General features: G+C 35.7%; 1 protein-coding gene across 3 annotated transcripts in view; it reads right to left on the bottom strand.

Moving 5' to 3' along the window:
- Polr1B (RNA polymerase I subunit Rpl135) overlaps nt 1-21,041 on the bottom strand; it is a 270,860-nt gene that overhangs the window by 176,938 nt on the left and 72,881 nt on the right. For all 3 annotated transcript variants that reach the window (XM_090412385.1, XM_090412386.1, XM_090412387.1), the window contains one exon: nt 16,404-16,502. In XM_090412385.1, the coding sequence (XP_090268511.1) occupies nt 16,404-16,502 (99 nt within the window). The remainder of the gene's footprint in view (nt 1-16,403; nt 16,503-21,041) is intronic.

Here is a 21,041-nt window from a genome sequence, read left to right as displayed (position 1 = left end):
TCTCCTAGGCAGACTAATTTGTCAGGTCTCTTCTTGAACAATTTTAATCGGTCTGAGTGGACAATTAGAGTTATTTTTAATCCCGTATATTCTCTTATTCGAAAGTTGACAGAAGATGTCCTTTCAACAATTTCATAACGTCCCATTGCACATTTTCCAAACTTTCCTGTTTTCTTGTTACTATGCTCTTGTCGTAAAAGTACTAAGTTTCCAGGTTTTAATTCCTTGTAGTTTCTTAGTTTATTTGCATAGGCTCTAGCCTTTTGTGAGCTGTTTTGACTGGCTTTTGCTACTAGGTCATGTGCAACTTTGTTTTCAGAGATTATATTGTTAAGGTATTCATTAATGTCTGGGAATCCTGAATTTGCATGTGAGTCCTTGAAATCACTGGGAAACAGTGGTTCAAAACCATATAAAACTACAGCAGGGGCTTCTTTTATAGCAGCATGCAGGGCTGTTCTACAGGCAAAAAGGGTGTGTGGAAGGAAATTATCCCAATTATATAAGTGATTATCTGCAAGTTTGGATAGGGTTTGCTTCAGGGTACGATTCATCCTCTCACACATTCCATTTCCTGGGGAGCGAGAGGGAGTAGTGAAAAGCTTTTTTATCTTCAATAATTTACATAATTGAAGCATAATTTCAGCTGTAAAGTTTGAACCTTGATCAGTGAGGAGTATTTGGGGGGGGTTCCATATCTTGAAATGATCATCTTAAACAACTTGTCAGCCACTGTTTGTGCAGTTTGATTCTTCATAGCTGTGGCTTCTGGAAACCTAGAGAACATATCTATCACAACAAGTATATACTTGTTTCCTTTAGAGGTAGTAGGGAGTGGACCTATAATGTCCATGGCTATAGCTTGAAAAGGGCGACTAGGAATAGAGAAAAGTTGAAGAGGAGCCTTTCCTCCGTAATTTGATTTTCTTTGACATAGATGACATGAAAACACATAACTTTCAATGTCTCGTCTCATTCCCTTCCACACATATCTGTTTCTTTTTCTCCCCCATGTCCAAAAGAACCCTTGGTGTCCTGCTAGATCAGCATCATGAAAGGTATATAACACCCAAGGGATCATGACAGCAGGAACTACTATTTTGTTCTTCCAATTTCCGGTGATATCATGTTTTGCCATCAGGAGGCCATCATCATCCAAAAATAAAGAATGCAAAGAAGGAGTGTTCCTCCAAGATTCTCTCCCCATTTTTGATTCGTTGATATATTCCCCCCCATGTTGGATCTAATTTTTGTGCATCTATAATGGAGAATTTGCTCCAATTCTGAAGGTGTGGAGGTTTTCTTGTGTTTTCTTCTCCCTCATTTGCCTTGGCTATCAAGTTCATTATCTTTTCCTTTGTACTGGTACTTTCATCTACTTTATCATCTAAGGCCCTGGATAAGTAGTCAGCAACTACATTAAGTTTTCCAGGAATATAACACATCTGTATTTGGAACTCTTGTAATTCTAAGGCCCATCGAATAATCCTTTGGTTTTTATCCTTCATTGTGGATAAAAAAGTTAGGGGTTTATGATCTAATCTTAAAAAAATTTCTTGTCCCAGTAACATGTATCTGAATTTCCTTAAGGCATGCACAATAGCTAGTGCTTCTTTTTCAATAACTGAGTAATTTTTTTCTGATGCAGATAGTTTTCTACTTAGGAATGCAATGGGTCTAATTTCTTATTTTGTTCTATTACAGCTGCAATGGTGTCATTCGAAGCATCTGCTGCAAGATAGAAGGGTTCTCCAAGAGTAGGATGAGTGAGGACAGGAGATCTAGTCAATGCTAAATTTAAGGATTTATGGGAAGATTCCTGTTCTTTTCCCCAAATGAACTTTTCTCCCTTTTTGGTTAATTTAATTATGGGCTCCATTATTTGGGAACAATTTGGAATAAATTTTCTATAGAAGTTTACCATTCCTAAGTACCTCCGTACTTGTCTCATAGAGGTGGGTATTTTCACTCTTAGAATGGCAGAGATGTTTTCTTGAGTGGGGATTATTCCAGCCTCACTGACAACATGTCCTAGGTATTCAACCTTCTTCATGAAGAGTTTACATTTTGAGCACTTCAACGATAGATGTGACAAGTTTAGTCTATTTAATACATTATCTAAAATTTCTTCATGTGATGTTAGGTCTGGGGTGTACATTAATAGGAAACTTGGAAACATATGACTCCCTTTCCTAACATGTCTGAGAGCACAGTGTTTATCAGACACTGAAAACTCATAGTTGAATTTCTGGCCCCTTGAGGAAGCCGACAGAGCTGGTATTTTTGCCATCGAGTGGTAAAGGCAAAAAACTGTCTGTCCTCCTTTCTAAGAGGTATCTGGAAATAGCCAGAGTTCAGATCCAATTTTGAAAAGTATTTTGCTCCCTCTAGACTAGTCAGGAGCTCTTCTATGTTACATAGAGGAAAATCAATGGGCTTAGTGACCTTATTAATCTCACACAGATCTAATATGAATCTGAGACTTCCATCAGGTTTTTCTACCAACAAAAAAGGGCTATTCCATCTGGAATTAGACTTTTCTATGATCCCAGCTCTTTCATAATCATTTAGAAGGATCTGAAGTCTATCTAGATATTTAAAGGGGGTTTTGTACTGCTTAGTGTAGATAGGCGTTTCTGAGGTGATTTCAATGGAATGCTCTACTTTGTTTGTACAGGTCAATGAGCTAATATCTTCAGTGAATGTTCGGGGATATTTTTGGAAAATTGAGAGAATGAATTTCCTTATTTCTACTCTATCGGTTTTTGATTCTGCTAAATTGATAGCTTCATGCAACAATTTTCTTTTTTTATCACTTAATCCGTCTTCAAAGTTTAAGGTATCAATCTCCATCTTGTTACATAGTTCCCTTTTATTGTCTTCATTGTACATTGATTGATAACTCATGCCACACAAGGAAATGGTTTCGGAGGCAAAGTCACACATGAATTTATTTTTCTCTAGGAAATCAAGTGCTAGTATGATCTGGTCATTCGTGTCAGCAATTTCTGGAAGGATAATGAGTTCATGTGAGAACTCTACTGGAAAACAAGGTATGGAAATTTCAGCATTTATTTTTCTTGTGGAAATTAGTTCAATTTTAGCGATTCCCATGATTTTTACTGGTTTCTGAATTAGGGTGATGTTATCAGAAAAATCATCAACAAGCTTATTCACCATGGAGTTAGAAATAACTGATATATGGGCTCCAGTATCTAAAAGAATATTGCATGGAATCCTCTCAATCAGACCTTGCACAAGAGTTAAAGGTAACTTACCATTCTCTTTGGCCATTGTCACACTTTGCATTCTATGGGAATTGTAGTCTAGTGAACCTGGTTTGTTATTCAAGGTGGTAGAGTTATCTATATTGACTTCCTCATTCTTAATCTCTTTCCATTTTTTTACAGTTTGGAAAGTATTCAAGAATTGGTAAAGGTGTAAGTTGATCATTACAGTCCTGCATAAGTGATTGCCTCATGGAGTATATTTGTTGCATTTCCTCCAATATTTTCTCTCTTTCTTTGGCCAGACTATAACATGCTTCTAAACTGACAGCCTTTTTTTTTGTAAATGACCTCTCTTAAATTTTTATGCAATCCCAGTCGAAATTGTTGAAACACAATCCAATCTAAGTGAGGTTATTCTGTAGGGGACACCTTCATACATTTAGCAATGTTCACCAATCTGTTAAAATAATTAGTCACATCTTCTTTGTCACCTTGCACGCATTCGTGGAGCTCTATAAGGGTTCGAAGATAGCACTTAGTATGGGAAAATCTAGAGATTAGTTCGTCCTTAAATTTCTTGTATTCTAATGTTTCTTTAAGAATAGGGGATGAATTAAAATATGTTCTAGCCTTACCTATTAATTTACTTCTTAATAATATAAGTAAATGGAAATCAGTCCAATTAGTTAATTCCCTAAGTTTTTCAATATAAGTAAAAAAGGACAGTACATCATCTGATTCTTCACCTGAAAACTGGGGAAAAACTTGTTGTGGGTTTAGTGTACGAAAAAATTCACTATCTTCCATTTTAGAAGTAGATGAAACAGCCATATTACTCTATTAACAACTTTAAAAAAAAATAGAATCCTAAAATAAGCTCTATGTTTGCCTGAATTTAGTTTACAACCAATTCACTTATTTTATCTTTAAATTCCTTTTACTATTACAAATTTTAATACTTAATATTACAATCTTTTTTTTTTTTTGTGAATTCAAATCCTGTCGACTGCGCCATTTTGTTGGATCCTACTTCTTCTCAATCTATACTTTGGATCCGACATGATTACTATTACGATGTTCTTAACTAGTTGATAGGTTACAAGTTGATTTCTAATTCAAATATAAAGAAAATTTATATTTAAAGACTGCGCCACTTTATATCTGAATTAGTTCAAGAATTGAAGATAAACCAACTCTCAACTACCCTTCCTTTATATGTTGTTATTATATATACTGGCCGAGTATATTTAACTTACTTATTTTACCCACTTTGGTTCGAATATTTTATGAATGGTGCAGTAAAAGAAATTCAGGCAAAATACATCTTTTGATTAACAAAACAAACATTTAATTTTAGAATCACAAATTTTACACTTAACTTCAAATCAGTAATTAAGTTATCATAAACATTTTAACTTCTCTGATAAATTCAATCATACAAACTCAGACCATGGTAAATCTGTCATCTCTGTAATACAGTCTTTTCATTATTAATACATATATCTTTGATTAAATATTAGACAAAATTAAAGGTAGTTATATGAATATTAAATTATAAATAAGTAATTCACATTAAATAATATTTACAAGTCTAGCCTTTGTGATGGAAGATCATGTTGGATTCTGAAGCAAATAATAATTACTTAAATCTCTATATTATCAGAATCCAACAGTATGTCCAGACAAAGCTAACAGTCAAGTTGGAACTAGTCGGCTTAATTTATTAAAAAATTCGGCCAATATATCCCAGTCTAATTTTATTATTGAATCATACTGGATTTATTAGGGGTATAACATTATCTGCACAAAGTAGAGAAGTGAAATTAATATATCTCCAATTTTGATATCAGGTTTAATGCCACTTTCATTTATAAGGTGACTAAATGCAGATAATATGCATCCATCCCTTGCACCTGATTTAAAATCAAACCACCATCCAGTACCTGTTTCAATTCAAACTGCTGACTTACAACTCACATACAGACTATGTATTGTTCGATGTAATGTCCCCATTTACACCATATACCTGTAGCATTTGAACAGATTTTCTTTTGACACCTTGTCATACACTTTTTCCATATCTACAAAACATAAATAAATATCTTTGTTATGTTATCAGGATTTCTCAACTATTTCTCTTGAGATGAAAATCTGATCCTTACGACCTCTATTTCTCTTGAACACAGCTTGATCTTCTCCAATCTTCTTATAAGACTTTTAAATCTCTGTAATACTCAGATTCAGATTTTTTCTTTTTATGGATGGTTAGCAAGAAAGCTCCACTCCAATAATCTGGAATTCAACTTTTGACCAAGGTCTTCTGAATTATGCAACGTAGCCACTATAAAATCTTTTCATATTTGAACATTTCTTGTCGAATATCATCTACTCCAGCTGATTTTAGACAGCATATGTTTGTACATTTTCTACATCAAGTATTGATATATACTCCCATTCATTTCAGAAATTATGGACTTTATAACCATATTATAAAAAACTCTTTTAATTTCCTGACGTTTCAATCTTCATATTAAGATCATCATCTGGAACATATACAAATATACAGGACAAGTTGAGTTACATTAGATACGGTAAGCTAGAGAAACTATGATTAGATCACAGGTTATTCTACTGGCATGACCTCTAGTGAAAAAATATCATCATCATCATCAAATTCCTGCCATGTATTCTCAAGGGGTGTACAGGATATGACAGTACTACATGAAAAAATTACATCATTACTAACTTCCTATCTACAATTTTCCTCCAAATCAGTCTGTTACTTGTCAAGACTCCAACATTATCAGATCTTATATTTCTATCATCTAAGGCACTTTGTACCGTATCAATCCACCTATATCTTGGTCTTCCTTTGGGTCGTTTTCCTGCCAACTTGGCAGAGAACACTTGTTTTGCTAATCTTTCCTCTCAAATTCTATTTAAGTGACCATACCACCTGAGATTAGCGCTGCTAATGCATTCCTGGATGCTGACAATGTCAAGTTCTTTCCTAATATCCTCATTTTTAATATGATATTGCCATTGATGCCATCTGTTCACGCCTCTAATCTTTCTCAGGACTCTCATATCTGCAGTCTCTAGTCTCTGGTCAAGTGTTTCACTTCTAACCCAGCTCTCAGATCCATAAGTTAAAATTGGTTTGAACACTGTCTTGTATACAGCTAATTTAGTATTCTGACTAATTTCTCTCTTATTCTATATGAATTTATTCAGTCGACTTCCTACCATACCAGCTTGTTGATTCCGTTGTCTATTTCCATATTTAACTTGCCATCTTTACTAAAAATCATCTTGCCTAAGTAGCTGAAATGTTTTACTTGTTCTATAAGTTCTCCATTCACAAAACAGTTGACATTTTCAGTGTTTCTGCCTATTTTCATTGACTTTGTCTTTTTAATGCTGACCTTCATACCATATCTATTACAACAGTTATTCATTTTAGTCAGGGAATCTTGCAGACTTGTAGCAGATTTATTTAGAAGTATAACATCGTCCGCATAAAGCAAAGAGCTGACATTAACATCTTCAATTTTCATATCATGTTTAATACCACTTTCCTACATAATGTGATCCATATAGATAATGAATAACAGAGGGGATAATGTACATCCTTGTCTCACACCAGATTTAACATTAAACCATCTTCCTGTACGTCTTTCAAATTCTAAGTGCTGACTTACAACTCAAATAAAGACAAAGTATTGCTTGATATAATGTCCCATTAACACCATATAATTGTAGTGTTTGGAATAGTTTCTTTCTTGGCACCTTGTCATATGCGTTTTCCAGATCTACAAAACTTAAATACAGATCTTTGTCATATTCCCATGATTTCTCAACTATCTGTTATAAAGTGAAAATCTGAGCCTGACAGCCTCTATTTGGCCTGAATACAGTTTGTTCTTTAGCAAGCTTCTCTTACAATCCTTCTGAACTGTTTCTCAAGTATACTTGCATATATCTTACCAGGAACACTCAGTAATGAAATGCCTCTGTAAATTTCACATTCAGTTTTATTTCCCGTTTTATATATGGATACTATGAGAGCTCTACTCCAATCATCTGTGAATTTGTCCTTCTGAATGATGAAGTAAGCAACTGTAAGACTATTATACTTCCATACTTGAGCATTTCTGGTCGAATATCATCTACTCCTTCTGCCTTTCCACATTTCAGGCTTTTGATGGAAATTTTTCCATCAAAAACTACGTGAAGTAGAAATTTTTCTACTTCACGTAGATATGTATTCCTGACTGGCCTGGTCAGTGTTTTTTACCACTATGCTGTCATCACTAATACTTATTTATTTTATTCTTCTATGTTCTACTTCTTGCCAAAGTCCTCCCATGACTTCTGTTCAGCCATTTTTTACAGTGTTTAGCTTTTTTACTTTTGTCTCTGTATTCTCTAAAAGCACAAACTGATTTATTTGCCAGGAACTTTTGATATGCTTTCTTCTTTTCCTTCACTGTCTCTTTAACTTCCTGTGTCCACCATGAAGTTCTGATATATCTATCCTTGCACACAACCTCACCACATGCCTCACTGGCTGAATCAATCAATGCTTTCTTTAGGGCTTTGCCAGTGAATCTGCAAGGTTTGGTTCCTGCTCTCAAACTCTTTCATTTTTTCTTGAATAATATTTGTGTATTTTGGTATACAGTTCACATCTGAGAGCTGCTCAACTTTTATTCTCTTTAAAACTTTCTTACATGTTCTTTTCAATATGAAATTCAATTTTATAATGCTCAAGACTAAATGGCAATCACATCCAATTTCAAATCCTATGTACACTCTGGTGTCCTGCACCAGTGGGAAAACATCACTATCAACAATAGTGTTATAGTGTTATAATAGTGAGTCAATGAGACTTTTCTTATTCCTTGCCTCTTCTCTCCATGTGAATTTGTGCACATTTTTATGTTGGAACATGGTGTTAGTAATAACCAGTCCATGTCCTGAGCAGTCATGAAGATACTTTCAGGCGCAAACTTTGTTTGCACACACTTGGATAAAGGATTAAACTAAATTTATTATAATCTGACCAAGTGAAAAATAAACTTTCAACATCTTTCTCTAAATCCAGAGTAATTTAATGAAAAGGTGGCACACCGTTTGGCAGCTCCTATAGGAGGAGATGACCATGCTAATGCATCTGCCTTGGTATCTCCACTTGGGCCTGGCTCCCACTGAAGAGACCTCAATAAAGGTCGAAACTAGTCTGGGTAGTGGCCCTTCCCTTAATGCATCTACAAGGAGATGTGTTTTGCATTATGGGAGAGTTGGTAGCTTGCTCCACATTTGCAAGGAGTTTCCCAGTGTTGTACCACTTTACCCCAGTCCTGAAGATACTTTCAGGTGCAAACTTTGTTTGCACAAACTTGGATAAAGGATTAAACTAAATTTATTATATGTCCTGAGCAGAAATCCAACAAGTATTTGCCATTATTAGCTTTGCTCTTTTCTTCAAATTTTCCCAAAATATTTTTGTATGTCTCACAATCATTTCCTACTCTGCTATTCAGATCCCCAACAAGGACCAACTTTTCCTTTTTCATTGTGTCAGTTGCTTTTTCTAAAGCATCAAAAAATTCCTCCACTTCTACCTTAGTAGAACCTGATGTGGGACCATAGGCACAAATAAGTCTCATTGTCCAGTTCTCCATTCTTATATCTGCCCGCATCACTCTACTTGAGACAGCCTGCTATTTGAGAAGATTAGCCTCGTATTTTTTGTTGAATACCATAGCTATTCCTTCTTTTCCTTGATTGTCATTGCCTGAATATAACATTTTGTATTTATTGCTCAGAAAGATCTCGCCAGTTTTTGTCTTTTTTGTTTCAGTCACCCCTATTATGTCGATCTGGTACTTATCTAATTCCTCAGCTAGCTCCATTTCTTTGTTGTTCAGGCTTTTTATGTTGATAGTACCGATCTTTAACTCGGGTGATGTTGAGTTGGGGTGTGTTTTCAGATTTGTTCCAGTAGCTGACTTTTCGCTGTTTGCCCTGGTTCCTTGGCGAAAATAACGGAGGCCTTGTTTAACCGGGCGACGTCCCAGCCGGCAAGAAATTTTGTCATATTGTACCATCATTTTTTTATTTTGGTTTAACCAATAAGAATACAATTTGGTCAATCATGGGAATATAAAAAAGATCTGTATTTAAGTTTTGTAGATATGGAAAAGGCATATGATAAGGTGCCAAGATAGAAGCTATTCAATAAGCTATAGTTATATGGTGTCAATTGGGCATTATATCAAGCAAGTCTTTATTTGAGTTGCAAGTCAGCAGTTAAAATTGAAGTACAGGAAGATGGTTTAATGTTAAATCAGGTGTGAGACAAGGATGTACATTTCCATCACATTATGCAGGAAAGTGGTATTAAACATGATATCAGAATTGGAGATGTTAATATCAGCGCTTTGCTTTATGCGGACAATGTTATACTTCTAAATAAATCCGCTACAAGTTTGCAAGATTCCCTGACTAAATTGAATAACTTTTGTATTAGATATGGTATGGTCAGCAATAAAAAGACAAAGACAATGAAAATAGGTAGAATCGTTGAAAAAGTCAACTGTGGTTTGAACGGAGTACCTGTGGAACAAGTAAAACATTTTAGCTACTTAGGCACGATTTTTAGTGAAGATGGTAAATTAAACATGCAAATAGACAACAGAATCAACAAAGCTGGTATGGTAGGAAGTCAGATGAATAAATTCATATGGAATAAGAGAGAAATTAGTCAAAACACTAAATTAGCTTATACAAGACAGTGTTCAAACCAGTTTTATCTTATGGATCTGAGAGCCAGGTTAGAAATAAAACACTTGACCAAAGACACAGAGACCACAGATACGAGAGTCCTGAGAAAGACTAGAGGTGTGAACAGATGGCATCAGTGGCAATATCATATTTAAAACGAGGATATTAGGAAAGAACTAGACATTGTCAGCATTCAGGAATGCATTAGCAGAGCTAATCTCACTTAAACAGAATGGAGAGGAAAGATTAGCAATTAGCAAAAAAGGTGTTCTCTGCCAGGTTGGCAGGAAAATGACCCAGAGGAAGACCAAGATATAAGTGGATTGATACGGTACCAAGTGCCTTAGACGACAGAAATATAAGATTTGATAATATTGGAGTCTTGGCATAACAGACTAATTTGGAGGAAAATTGTAGATAGGAAGTTAGTAATGATGTACATTTTTTATGTAGTACTATCATATCCTGTACACCCCCTCCTTGAGAGTACACGTCAGGAATTTGATGATGAAGAACAATTCTACAATTTGTCTAACAGTTGTTTTGCACAATCTTCAATGCATCAAGAACTTTTTGACAGTTTTTTTTATATATTAAAAAGAAAGCTGAATAAAGCAATGATTATATACAGCTATCAGCTAACGCCTATTTGTTCCCATATAGGGAGTAGGTGGAGCCCGTTTACCCTGTCTAACGAGATGGCGCCAATAGCTTGCTACCTTCTTCACTGCATACCGATGAATCAGTGATAGCCTTGGGCCAGCTATCTCTCTCTGATTGGTACCAGTGGAGATTGAATTGCCCACTCAGTCATGATTATATACATCAAATTCCTGCCATGTACCCACAAGGGGTGTACAGAATATGATAGTACCACATGAAAAAATTATATCATTACTAACTTCCTATCTACAATTTTCCTCCAAATCAGTCTGTTACTTGTCAAGACTCCAACATTATCAGATCTTATATTTCTATCATCTAAGGCACTTTGTACCATATCAATCCACCTATATCTTGGTCTTCCTCTGGGTCGTTTTGCTTACAACCTGGCAGAGACCACTTGTTTTGCTAATCTTTCCTCGCCCATTCTGTTTAGGTGACCATACCACCTGAAATTAGCTCTGCTAATGCATTCCTGGATGCTGACAATGTTACGTTGTTTCCTAATATCCTCGTTTTTAATATGATATTGTCATTGATGCCATTTGTTCACGCCTATAATCTTTCTCAGAACTCTCATATCTGCGGCCTCTAGTCTTTGGTCAAGTGTTTTACTTCTAAACCAGCTCTCAGATCCATAAGTTAAAACTGGTTTGAAAACTGTCTTGTATACAGCTAATTTAGTGTTCTGACTAATTTCTCTCTTATTCCATATGAATTTATTCAATTGACTTCCCACCATACCAGCTGTGCCGATTCTGTTGTCTATTTCTATATTTAATTTACCATCTTCAGTAAAAATCATGCCTAAGTAGCTGAAATGTTTTACTTGTTCCACAGGTTCTCCATTCACAACACAGTTGACATTTTCAAAGATTCTGCCTCTTTCCATTGTCTTTGTCTTTTTATTGCTGACCTTCATCCCATATCTATTACAACAGTTATTCAATTTAGTCAAGGAATCTTGCAGACTTGTAGCGGATTTATTTAGAAGTATAACATCGTCCACATAAAGCAAAGAGCTGACATTAACATCTCCAATTTTGATATCATGTTTAATACCACTTTCCTTCATAATGTGATCCATATAGATAATGAATAACAGAGGGGATAATGTACATCCTTGTCTCACACCAGATTTAACATTAAACCATCTTCCTGTACTTCCTTCAATTCTAACTGCTGACCTACAACTCAAATAAAGACTAAATATTGCTTGATATAATGCCCCATTGACACCATATAACTGTAGCGTATTGAATAGCTTCTCTCTTGGCACCTTGTCATATGCCTTTTCCAAATCAACAAAACTTAAATACAGATCTTTGTTATATTCCCATGCTTTCTCGACTATTTGTCGTAAAGTGAAGATCTGATCCTGACAGCCTCTGTTTGGCCTGAATCCAGCTTGTTCTTCACCCAGCTTTTCTTCCACAATTCTTCTCAACTGTTTCTCAAGTATACTTGCATAGATCTTGCCAGGAACACTCAGTAGGGAAATACCTCTGTAATTCTCACATTCAGTTTTATTTCCCTTTTTATATATGGGTACTATGAGAGCTCTACTCCAATCATCAGGAATTCATTCCTCTGTCCAGGCTTTCTGAACTATGCAGTACAGCCACTGTAAGACTCTTATACCACCATACTTCAGCATTTCTGGTCGAATATCATCTACTCCTGCTGCCTTTCCACATTTCAAGCCTTTGATGGCTTTTTCTACTTCAAGTATGGATATGTATTCCTGACTGCATGCCTGGTCAGTGTTTTTTACCACTGTGCTGTCATCACTGCTTGTTTCATTTAGCAGTTTTTCAAAGTAATTACTCCATACTTCAAGGATATCTTTTTCTCCTGTTTTCATGTCACCTTTATCATCTCTAACTCCTTTTACAGCACTCTTTCCTCCATTCCTAAGCTTCTTCAACTACCTCCAGAATATTTTGCCACCTTCTTGATATTTATTTTCTATATTCTTGCCAAAGTCCTCCCATGACTTTGTTTTAGCTAGTTTTACACAGTATTTAGCATTCTTGCATTTGTCTCTGTATTCTCTAAGAGCAAAAGCTGAGTTATTTGACAGGAACTTTCGATATGCTTTCTTCTTTTCCTTCACTGCCTCTTTAACTTCTTGTGTCCACCAGGGAGTTCTGATTTTTTTTTATCCTTGCAGACAACCTCACCACATGCCTCTCTAGCAGAATCAATCAATGTTTTCTTCAGAGTTTGCCACTGAATCTCTAAGGTTTGATTCCTGTTCTCAAACTCTTTCATTTTTTCTTCAATAATCTTTGTGTATTTTAGTCTACAGTTCACATCTGAGAGCTGCTCAACTTTTATTCGCTTTAAAACTTTCTTACATGTTATTCTTTTCAATATGAAATTCAATTTTATCCTGCTCAAGACTAAATAGTGATCACTTCCAATTTCAAATCCTGTGTACACTCTAGTGTCCTGCACCAGGGAGAAAACATCACTATCAACAATAACATAGTCAATGAGACTTTTCTTATTCCTAGCCTCTTCTCTCCATGTGAATTTGTGCACATTTTTTATGTTGGAACATGTTGTTAGTAATAACCAGTCATGTCCTGAGCAGAAACCCAACAGATATTTGCCATTGTTATTAGCTTTGCTCTTTTCTCCAAATTTTCCCAAAATATTTTTGAACGTTTCACAATCATTTCCTACTCTGCTATTTAGATCCCCAACAAGGACCAACTTTTCCTTTTTCATTGTGTCAGTTGCTTTTTCTAAAGCCTCGATTATATACATATATAGTAATTTTTTTTTTGGAATGCAATTCAAGGATTTAGGCTTATTATGGTCTATTCTGGCCTCAGAAGGAAGAACGAGCAAGTGTCTTCAATGTACGAGGTGTGACAATTTAACTCCCGGAATGATAGCGTAGTGTCGCCCATATGATGATTTGGTTGGATTCACGTAAGTCATCTTTGTGCACGTTAAAAGTAACGCGTGCATAAACCTCAAGCTGATAGAGCCATTTGCTAATTGGCTATTGCAAAAACAATAGAGATCTGTGTGTAAACTGTGGAGTAAAAACGTGCGATTGAATTTTCGAGCAGCATGTTACCAACAAATTTTGTGTGAAAATCGACAAAACTGCTACTGAAGCGTTGGAGCTGTTGATAGTGGCATATATATAGTGTGGATGCTCTGAAAAAGTCAAGCGTCTTTGAGTGGCATAAGAGATTCAATAGGTGGGCAAGAAGATGTGAATAACAAACTCCAGAAGTGGGCAGCCAAAAACAAAAATGTTTGATGCAAACAAAGTGTGAGATTTGGTACTGTCTGACAGATGATTAAATGAGCAATTAATAACTGATAAATTACAAATGAAATTCAAGGTAATTTTAAGTGAAGAATTGGGTATCACAAAGATTTCTGCCAAAGCTTGTGTCTTGGATCTTGATGGATGAACACAGAAGCAACAGCAACTTCAAGTTGCGACTGATCTTTCTGCAAATAAGCACACGTTTCCAAGAGTTTTTTTTATAGCATATGATGCTATAACAACTGTGAGATCCCTTTTATGGGGAAATACGTTACCCTCTCAATCCTCCTAAATTTTATCTGGGCTCAGGACCGGCATAGCTGAAGAATCAGGTCTGTGGTTTGGTCATAAGTATTCCTAACTGTAATTCATGTGTGTTCACAGGGTCGGTTTGCCTGCTTGCATGAGGAAAAACCCTGCTGTCCATGCCCAAGGCTGGCTAACTTGGCTATGTCTGAGAAAGATCCTTAAGCTCCTCACATCGGCAACAAGAATCGAACCTAGGACACTCCTTTCCCAGACATATGGTTGCAAAGCACCTAGCTACTCAGCTAACTGTACGGACCGCACTTTTCTGACGAAACTTGGCGCTTCCAGTACGATCCCATAGCAAAACGCCAGCACATGCAGTGGAAAATTCCGAGTTCGCCACATCCAAAAAAAAGCACACGTCACGTTCGCAGTTCAAGACCATGCTGGTGTGTTTCTTTGGAAGTGCTGAAAAGATTACGAGATTCTGTTCGGAGAAAAAGAGCTGAACTGTGGACAAGTGGATCATCCATCACGACAATATGCCAAACCATAATGTGCTCATCATGAGAGTGTGTTTCTGACCAAAAACTGATTACTGAATTAGGTCATCCTGCTTATTCACCTGACTTAGCTCCCTGTGATTTCTTGTTTCCAAAATTAAAGACTAAAAGGACGAAGATTTTCTGACATCACTGATATCCAGCATAATATGATAAAGGAACTCGAGAGTATTCCAGAAAATGAGTTCCAGGCCTGTTTCCAAAAATGGGAATACCATCTAAACCAGTATAAATGCACAAGGGGACTACTTCGAAGACACACACACACACACACACATTTTGCTGTTTACTTCATAAATTTCATTTAATTCCAGCTGCTATTAACCTTTCTCCATCTTTTTTTACTATACTGGCCAAATTTCACTTCTGTAAAATAGTGTTAGTATAACTAGTATTAAACTTTTAATCTGGTCTCTTTTGTATCATATTAGTTTTAAGCAATGAGAGAGTTCATTTCGTCATTATTTTTTGTTATTTGCAATTTTCATTTATATCCTTTTCATCATCCGCACGGTTAGCCTAGTGGCTGTGTGACCTAGGACACTCCTTCCACAACCATACGCCTGGGGAAGGAGTGTCCTAGGTCCGATTCCAGTCAGTGACGTGAGGAGCTGAAGGATTTTCCTCAGCCATAGCCAAGTTAGCCGGTCTTGGATGTGGACAGTAGGGTTTTCCCCCAGTTTATCCTGGGGTTTTTCATCCTGCAAAGCAGGCAAACCAGCCTCAAGAACTCAACACTATGGACATAGGATACACTGGGGAGTAGGACTGACCACCTTATCCTGTGAACGGTTTGAGGTCCAATGATTAATAAACCCTCACCACCGCAAGGTAAAAGAGGAAAAGGAAGATGAGATGTCCTTTTCATCTTCATGTGACATCATGCATCATAAATAAATAAAAGGATAAACTTGTCCCAAAATTTTGTTTCTATTTTATTCCTAGTTTAGTTGTGACCTTTAATAGCCAGTGTTTTTTTACATTAATATTATCATTCTGAAATTAGTTTTAAAAACAAGTAATTATTAATTGATGATTTTCAAAAAGGAGCTTTAATTCACATTAAAATATAGCTCAATACCATGATGGTTCTGCCCATTCCATTTTATTATTATTTTATTTAAATACACATGGGTGTTTATGATGTCCCAGTTAACGTTTATAGTCAAATTACAGGATAGCATTAATTCCGATATACGGAAGACAAGGACATCATAGACACCCATATAGCATAACTATTTTTACAATGTTTTAAAATATTATCATCATTAACATTCACTGGAAGGTAAGTATGATTTTCCCTAAAGAGAACATCATTAGAAAGACTTCGTTTTCCAGTGTACTTACTCAATTTATGTTTTTATTTTATTTTATTTTTTGATATTTGATCTTAGATGTATTTATATGAAGATTGTTTATTTAGAAACATATTTTTAAATTTCAGCTTCTTGAAGTTCAAAAAAAAAAAAAAATTTGAATAATGTGGATAATTTGAAGAAAAATGTTTTCTGCAGAAAACATTTTTCTTCAATGAAAAAAGTATTCTAAAAGTTATTTACTAAAATGGCACATTTTAATGCTTTAAATATTTAAATACTCAAAATCAATACTCACATCACCAGTTTGATCAGGCTTCACAGAACGAAGAGTAATTCCATATTCTGAATATAATTTACCCCTGTTCTTCCAACTAGGTCTTGTTATTGCTAGGGGCTAAAAAAAATAAAAAGAGAAGTTTTAAACTAAACAAATCTATTCTCAGTAACAAAACTTTAAAAATAAAAAATGGATTAACTATTATAACTTTACAAAACTAAAAAAAAAAAAAAAAAAAAAAAAAAAAAAAAAAAAAAAAACCTAACTGATCTTGAATAAGGAAAGTAATAGTACTTGTATGAAGTACAGCAAAAACTACAGGCATTGTATTATATTCATTACTGTGTGCAAGTACTCTTTTTATCACTCTTGAAAAGCTCTTATAAAGGCCCTCTGCATCCTAAAAGCAAACACAACCCAGATTTTTCCAAAAGAAGGGTAATGTTACATTGCTGTCATAACTGAACTATGTAGACATGACATTAAAGCCTACTGAGTTTACTGGTGATAAAAGACCGAAGACCACAGATATGAGAGCTATGAAAAAAATTACAGAAGTGAAGTTGGTATGAATAGCATAATAATATTAAAAATGATTAGGAAGGAAACTGTTAAGAAGATTAGGAAGAGAACTGATGTTGTTTGCATTCATGAATATGCAGCAGAACTAGTCTAAGGTGGTGCAGTCACTTAAACAAAATGGGAAAGAAAAAGTTAGCACAACAGGTAAAAAAGACCCAAAGAAAGACTAAGACCTAGATGGATACAGTTAGTAGTGCCTTAGAAGACTGAAACGCACAAGATCTGACAATATTGGAGTCCTGACAGATAAGACTAATATGTCAGAAAATTGCCAACAGGAAGTTAGTAATAATGGAAAGTTTATCATATAGTACTACTAGTACTGTCCTCACGGTTAGCCTAGTGGCTGTGCACTTCGCAATCATATGCCTTGGGGAAGGAGTGTCCTAGGTTCGATTTCCATCGGAGACATGAGGAGCTCAAGGATCTTCCTCAGCTATAGTCAAGTTAGCCGGTCTTGGCAGTAGGGTTTTTCCCCCAGTTTAGCTGGGGTTTTTTCATCCTGCAAGCAGGCCAACCAGCCCTGCGAACACACACGGACTATAGTCATGAATACTTCCATTAGGGATGCAGCAGAGGAGTGGCATGCCAGCTGTATGTAAGAAAAAGTACATATGAAATGTTAGATGGCAATCTATCATTTCAACCTTTCCTGCTTGGCAAATGCCTCGTCAAATGTCTCTTTTCTTCTACGTGCAACCCCAAACTGGTCCAACAATATCTATGTGTTGTTATTATTTGTTGGCAGTCTATTAAGGTTCTTTTCCAAATGCTTGCATTTCATTTATCATATCAGCATGCTGTGGTCATGTTTAGTAAACACAGCATACCTCAGCCACCTAAACAAACAACACAAATGCATACAATTGAAAACTGAAAATCAGAACTGATCAGAAATAAAAGCCAGAACAACTTCCATTTCTAGATGTACATGTCACATTTCTTGCTTCTTCTTCTGCCAGACTTTCCTTCACCATTTACCTTAAACCAGTGTTTCCCCAATGTTTCTGGATCATGCCCCAGCTCAATGCATCAAAGATTTTGATGCTGCCCCCTAGCATAATAGTCAGCCAAGTTCTGAAAAAGTATAATATAAAAAGGAACACAGGTAAAACTGTTTTTAATTTGACTTTCTTCAATGAATATAAATTTTATATTACACTTTCTATATTATACAACATAAATTGAACTGAACTCGGGAAAATAAAATCCAAGTTAATGCAATCCCCGAGCTCGATGTCTGCGGCAAACAGTTTTTATTTGAGGTAATAATTTAGTCATTTTCAATCTCAAATCCCCATGGTTTGTGATATCTAGATGATTCTCTTTTTCAGTAGCAAGTCACTTACAGCACTAAAGCCACATTCAACTAAATATGATGATGGGAAGGGCAACAGTATTTTTTTTGCAAAACTAGTTGAATTTCGGTATTTTGTTTCTGTCTTATCAGAAAGCTATACCATTGTTCCTTTTATGTTAAATAAATTTCTAATAGACTCATCATTTTGCTTTTCTGAGAGTTCTTCTTGATACTGCATTTATGTTGACTGCTGTACTAGTAATGTCAGTTTTTTTCTCGGAAAGTCAGGGTTGCATCAAGAATTTATCGCTGACAATGGAGAGTTTTTTGAGTATATCGGTGATGAGGTGACAAATGTAATGTCATTTTCTAATTGCCCCCCCCCCTCGTGGGAAACACTGCCTTAAGCCTACATATACTGGCAAACATAATACACCAACTTACCATCTTACTACCACCCAACACAAACACCAGGTGTCATTAACACACACTAAAAACCAGCTTTAAAGATTTGCTCCAATGAGCAGGCACTTAAACATGAATGAAGTTATTAGCAATACCTTCTTAAAAAATAGCTACAGCAAAAATACTATCAAAAAAATTCTTCATAAGGCTCCACTTAATAAGAATAAACTAGATTACAATAACACTGTAGCTATTCCATACATTAAATGAATGTTAGATAAAATAAACAGAATACCACAGAAATATAACCTTAATGCCATCTTTAAAACTCCTGCAAAATTAAAGAATTTACTCAACTTCTTCAAGGATCCACTTCCTCCCACCCTGGAGTATAACATATTCATTGCACCTGTCCTGTAATTTGCCTCATATATGTGAAACAGGATACACAATTCCTATCCTAATAAAGGAACATAAATGACACATTAAATATAATGACTGTATTAAATCTGGCCTTTCTGATCATGCCCTGAATACTCTATGTGGAATTAACTGGAAAAGCACCTGTTCATTACAGCTGAAGTGAAAAGGTTAAAATAAATTAAAATATAGCAACAACAACAACAAAAAACAAAGCATGCAAAATTAGTACATAAAAAACTTGTAAGTTGCATCAGATTGACAACTAAGTTCACTTAGGTTTGGTTATACAAAACATTTTTTATTGAAAAGGAGGAATCCTAAGGCCAAAGTTGTAGAGATCATTAAGTATACTGAATCCCCCAGAAATCATATTCATTTTCCATATTAAAAAAGAGAGTCAATACTAAGTGCTTATATTTTTAAAGAATGCATCTGATGGATGTTTCCAGTCTAACTAAAGGATCCAATGTAAACCAATTTTTTTGGAAGCCAGATTGTGTTTCGAAAAAAAAAGTTGCTACTCTCCAGAAACCACAAGAGACAGATAATTCCCCTATTGCATCCTTCGATGGTAAAAGACCTGGGTTCGATTCTCGTACACAGGATTCCTTATAGGGCTTTTTCAACTGAAGGTGAGTTAGCCAATCTCATACAGTGGTGGCAGGGTTTTTTCTCCCAGAAACTTGGGTTTTTCATCCCATGCACAGACAAATCAGCCTTCAGAACACATGCAATTTACGGACAAAAAATACTGTCGTTGGCATGATGGGCAGTAGATGGCATTGATGATAGTATTGTGGTAGTAGGAGAATTAAATAGTAGTGGAGAGGGTGAGATGTATTTAGTGCAGTAGAGTAGAGTGTCCTCCCACGATGAGTCCTTGGACTCCATGGAGGTGGCATGTAATAATAATAATAATCTTACTGTACAGAGTTAGACAATAATCAGATGGGACTTCTGGATCCTTGCCTGACTTTAAAACGGCAATAATAATTGTCTACTGCCAGGAACTAGAAATTCATACTGAAAAAAGTTTGTTATAGAGGTAGAGCAGGTGACCCATGAATGATGTTGACAAATGTTTGACACCAAAGCAAACCAACTTTTAGTTTTTTTCCTTCAAAAGCCTGTTTTAGACTTCCAAACAGTTTTAAACTTCCACATTTTTTGATAATAGAATCTAGGTTTTCCCTGCTTGGATTTTAAGGAAGATTATAATAATATTAGAAAATAGAAGGAGAAGGTAGAGTGATGAACTGTCAAAATTTGTTGGGAAAAACTGGTCAACCATTGCCACGAACAGAGAAAAGTGGAAAGAACTGGAGGAGGCCTTCGTCGCAGTAGACAGAAAATGGCTGAAAAGAAGAAGATAAAAATATTGCAATCAGCAATTGTATATCTGTTATATTCCCAGATCAAAAATGGGTAAATGGTGTAGCTGCACTACATTCACCAGATTTTCTCCCAGGTGACTTTGGTGTTGGTATCTGGTTATAGATGTAAATTGGTTCTGAAAGTCCTTTTGGCTTCTCTAACAGCAAATGTATCATGCTCAAGCATGAAAGCAATTAGTTTCTTGCAGTGGTATATTTATGGAAGATCTCATCTTCTCTTTCAGGTAAGCTCAATGGCCTGTCACTGCCAAATTACTTGGTTTCTTCGAAACCTGACGCTGCTTGTGATAGCTAAGGTCAATCCTATCTGCATTGTGTGGGTGTATACACATGCGTGCACTCTATATCAGTAAATTGTGTGTTTTGGCTGATTTGCTTGTTTTGCAACAATAAACCCAAGTCTCCAGGAAAGGGAACCCTGCCTCCACTTATAATACTGACCAACTCACACTCAACTGAAAAGCCCTAATAAACTCTTTGCATCCTAGACAGGATTTAAACCCAGGTCTTTTTCAACCTGAGAGCTTTGTCTATATTAACTCAGCTATAGAG

Source organism: Typopeltis vanoorti, chromosome 22 (genome assembly GCF_054136105.1).
Source record: "Typopeltis vanoorti isolate ZY-2024b chromosome 22, IOZ_Tvanoo_1.0, whole genome shotgun sequence".
NCBI classification, from domain to species: Eukaryota; Metazoa; Arthropoda; class Arachnida; order Uropygi; family Thelyphonidae; genus Typopeltis; species Typopeltis vanoorti.
The sequence above is the reverse complement of the archived record's forward strand: the minus strand, read 5'-3'. Positions and strand labels throughout refer to the sequence as shown.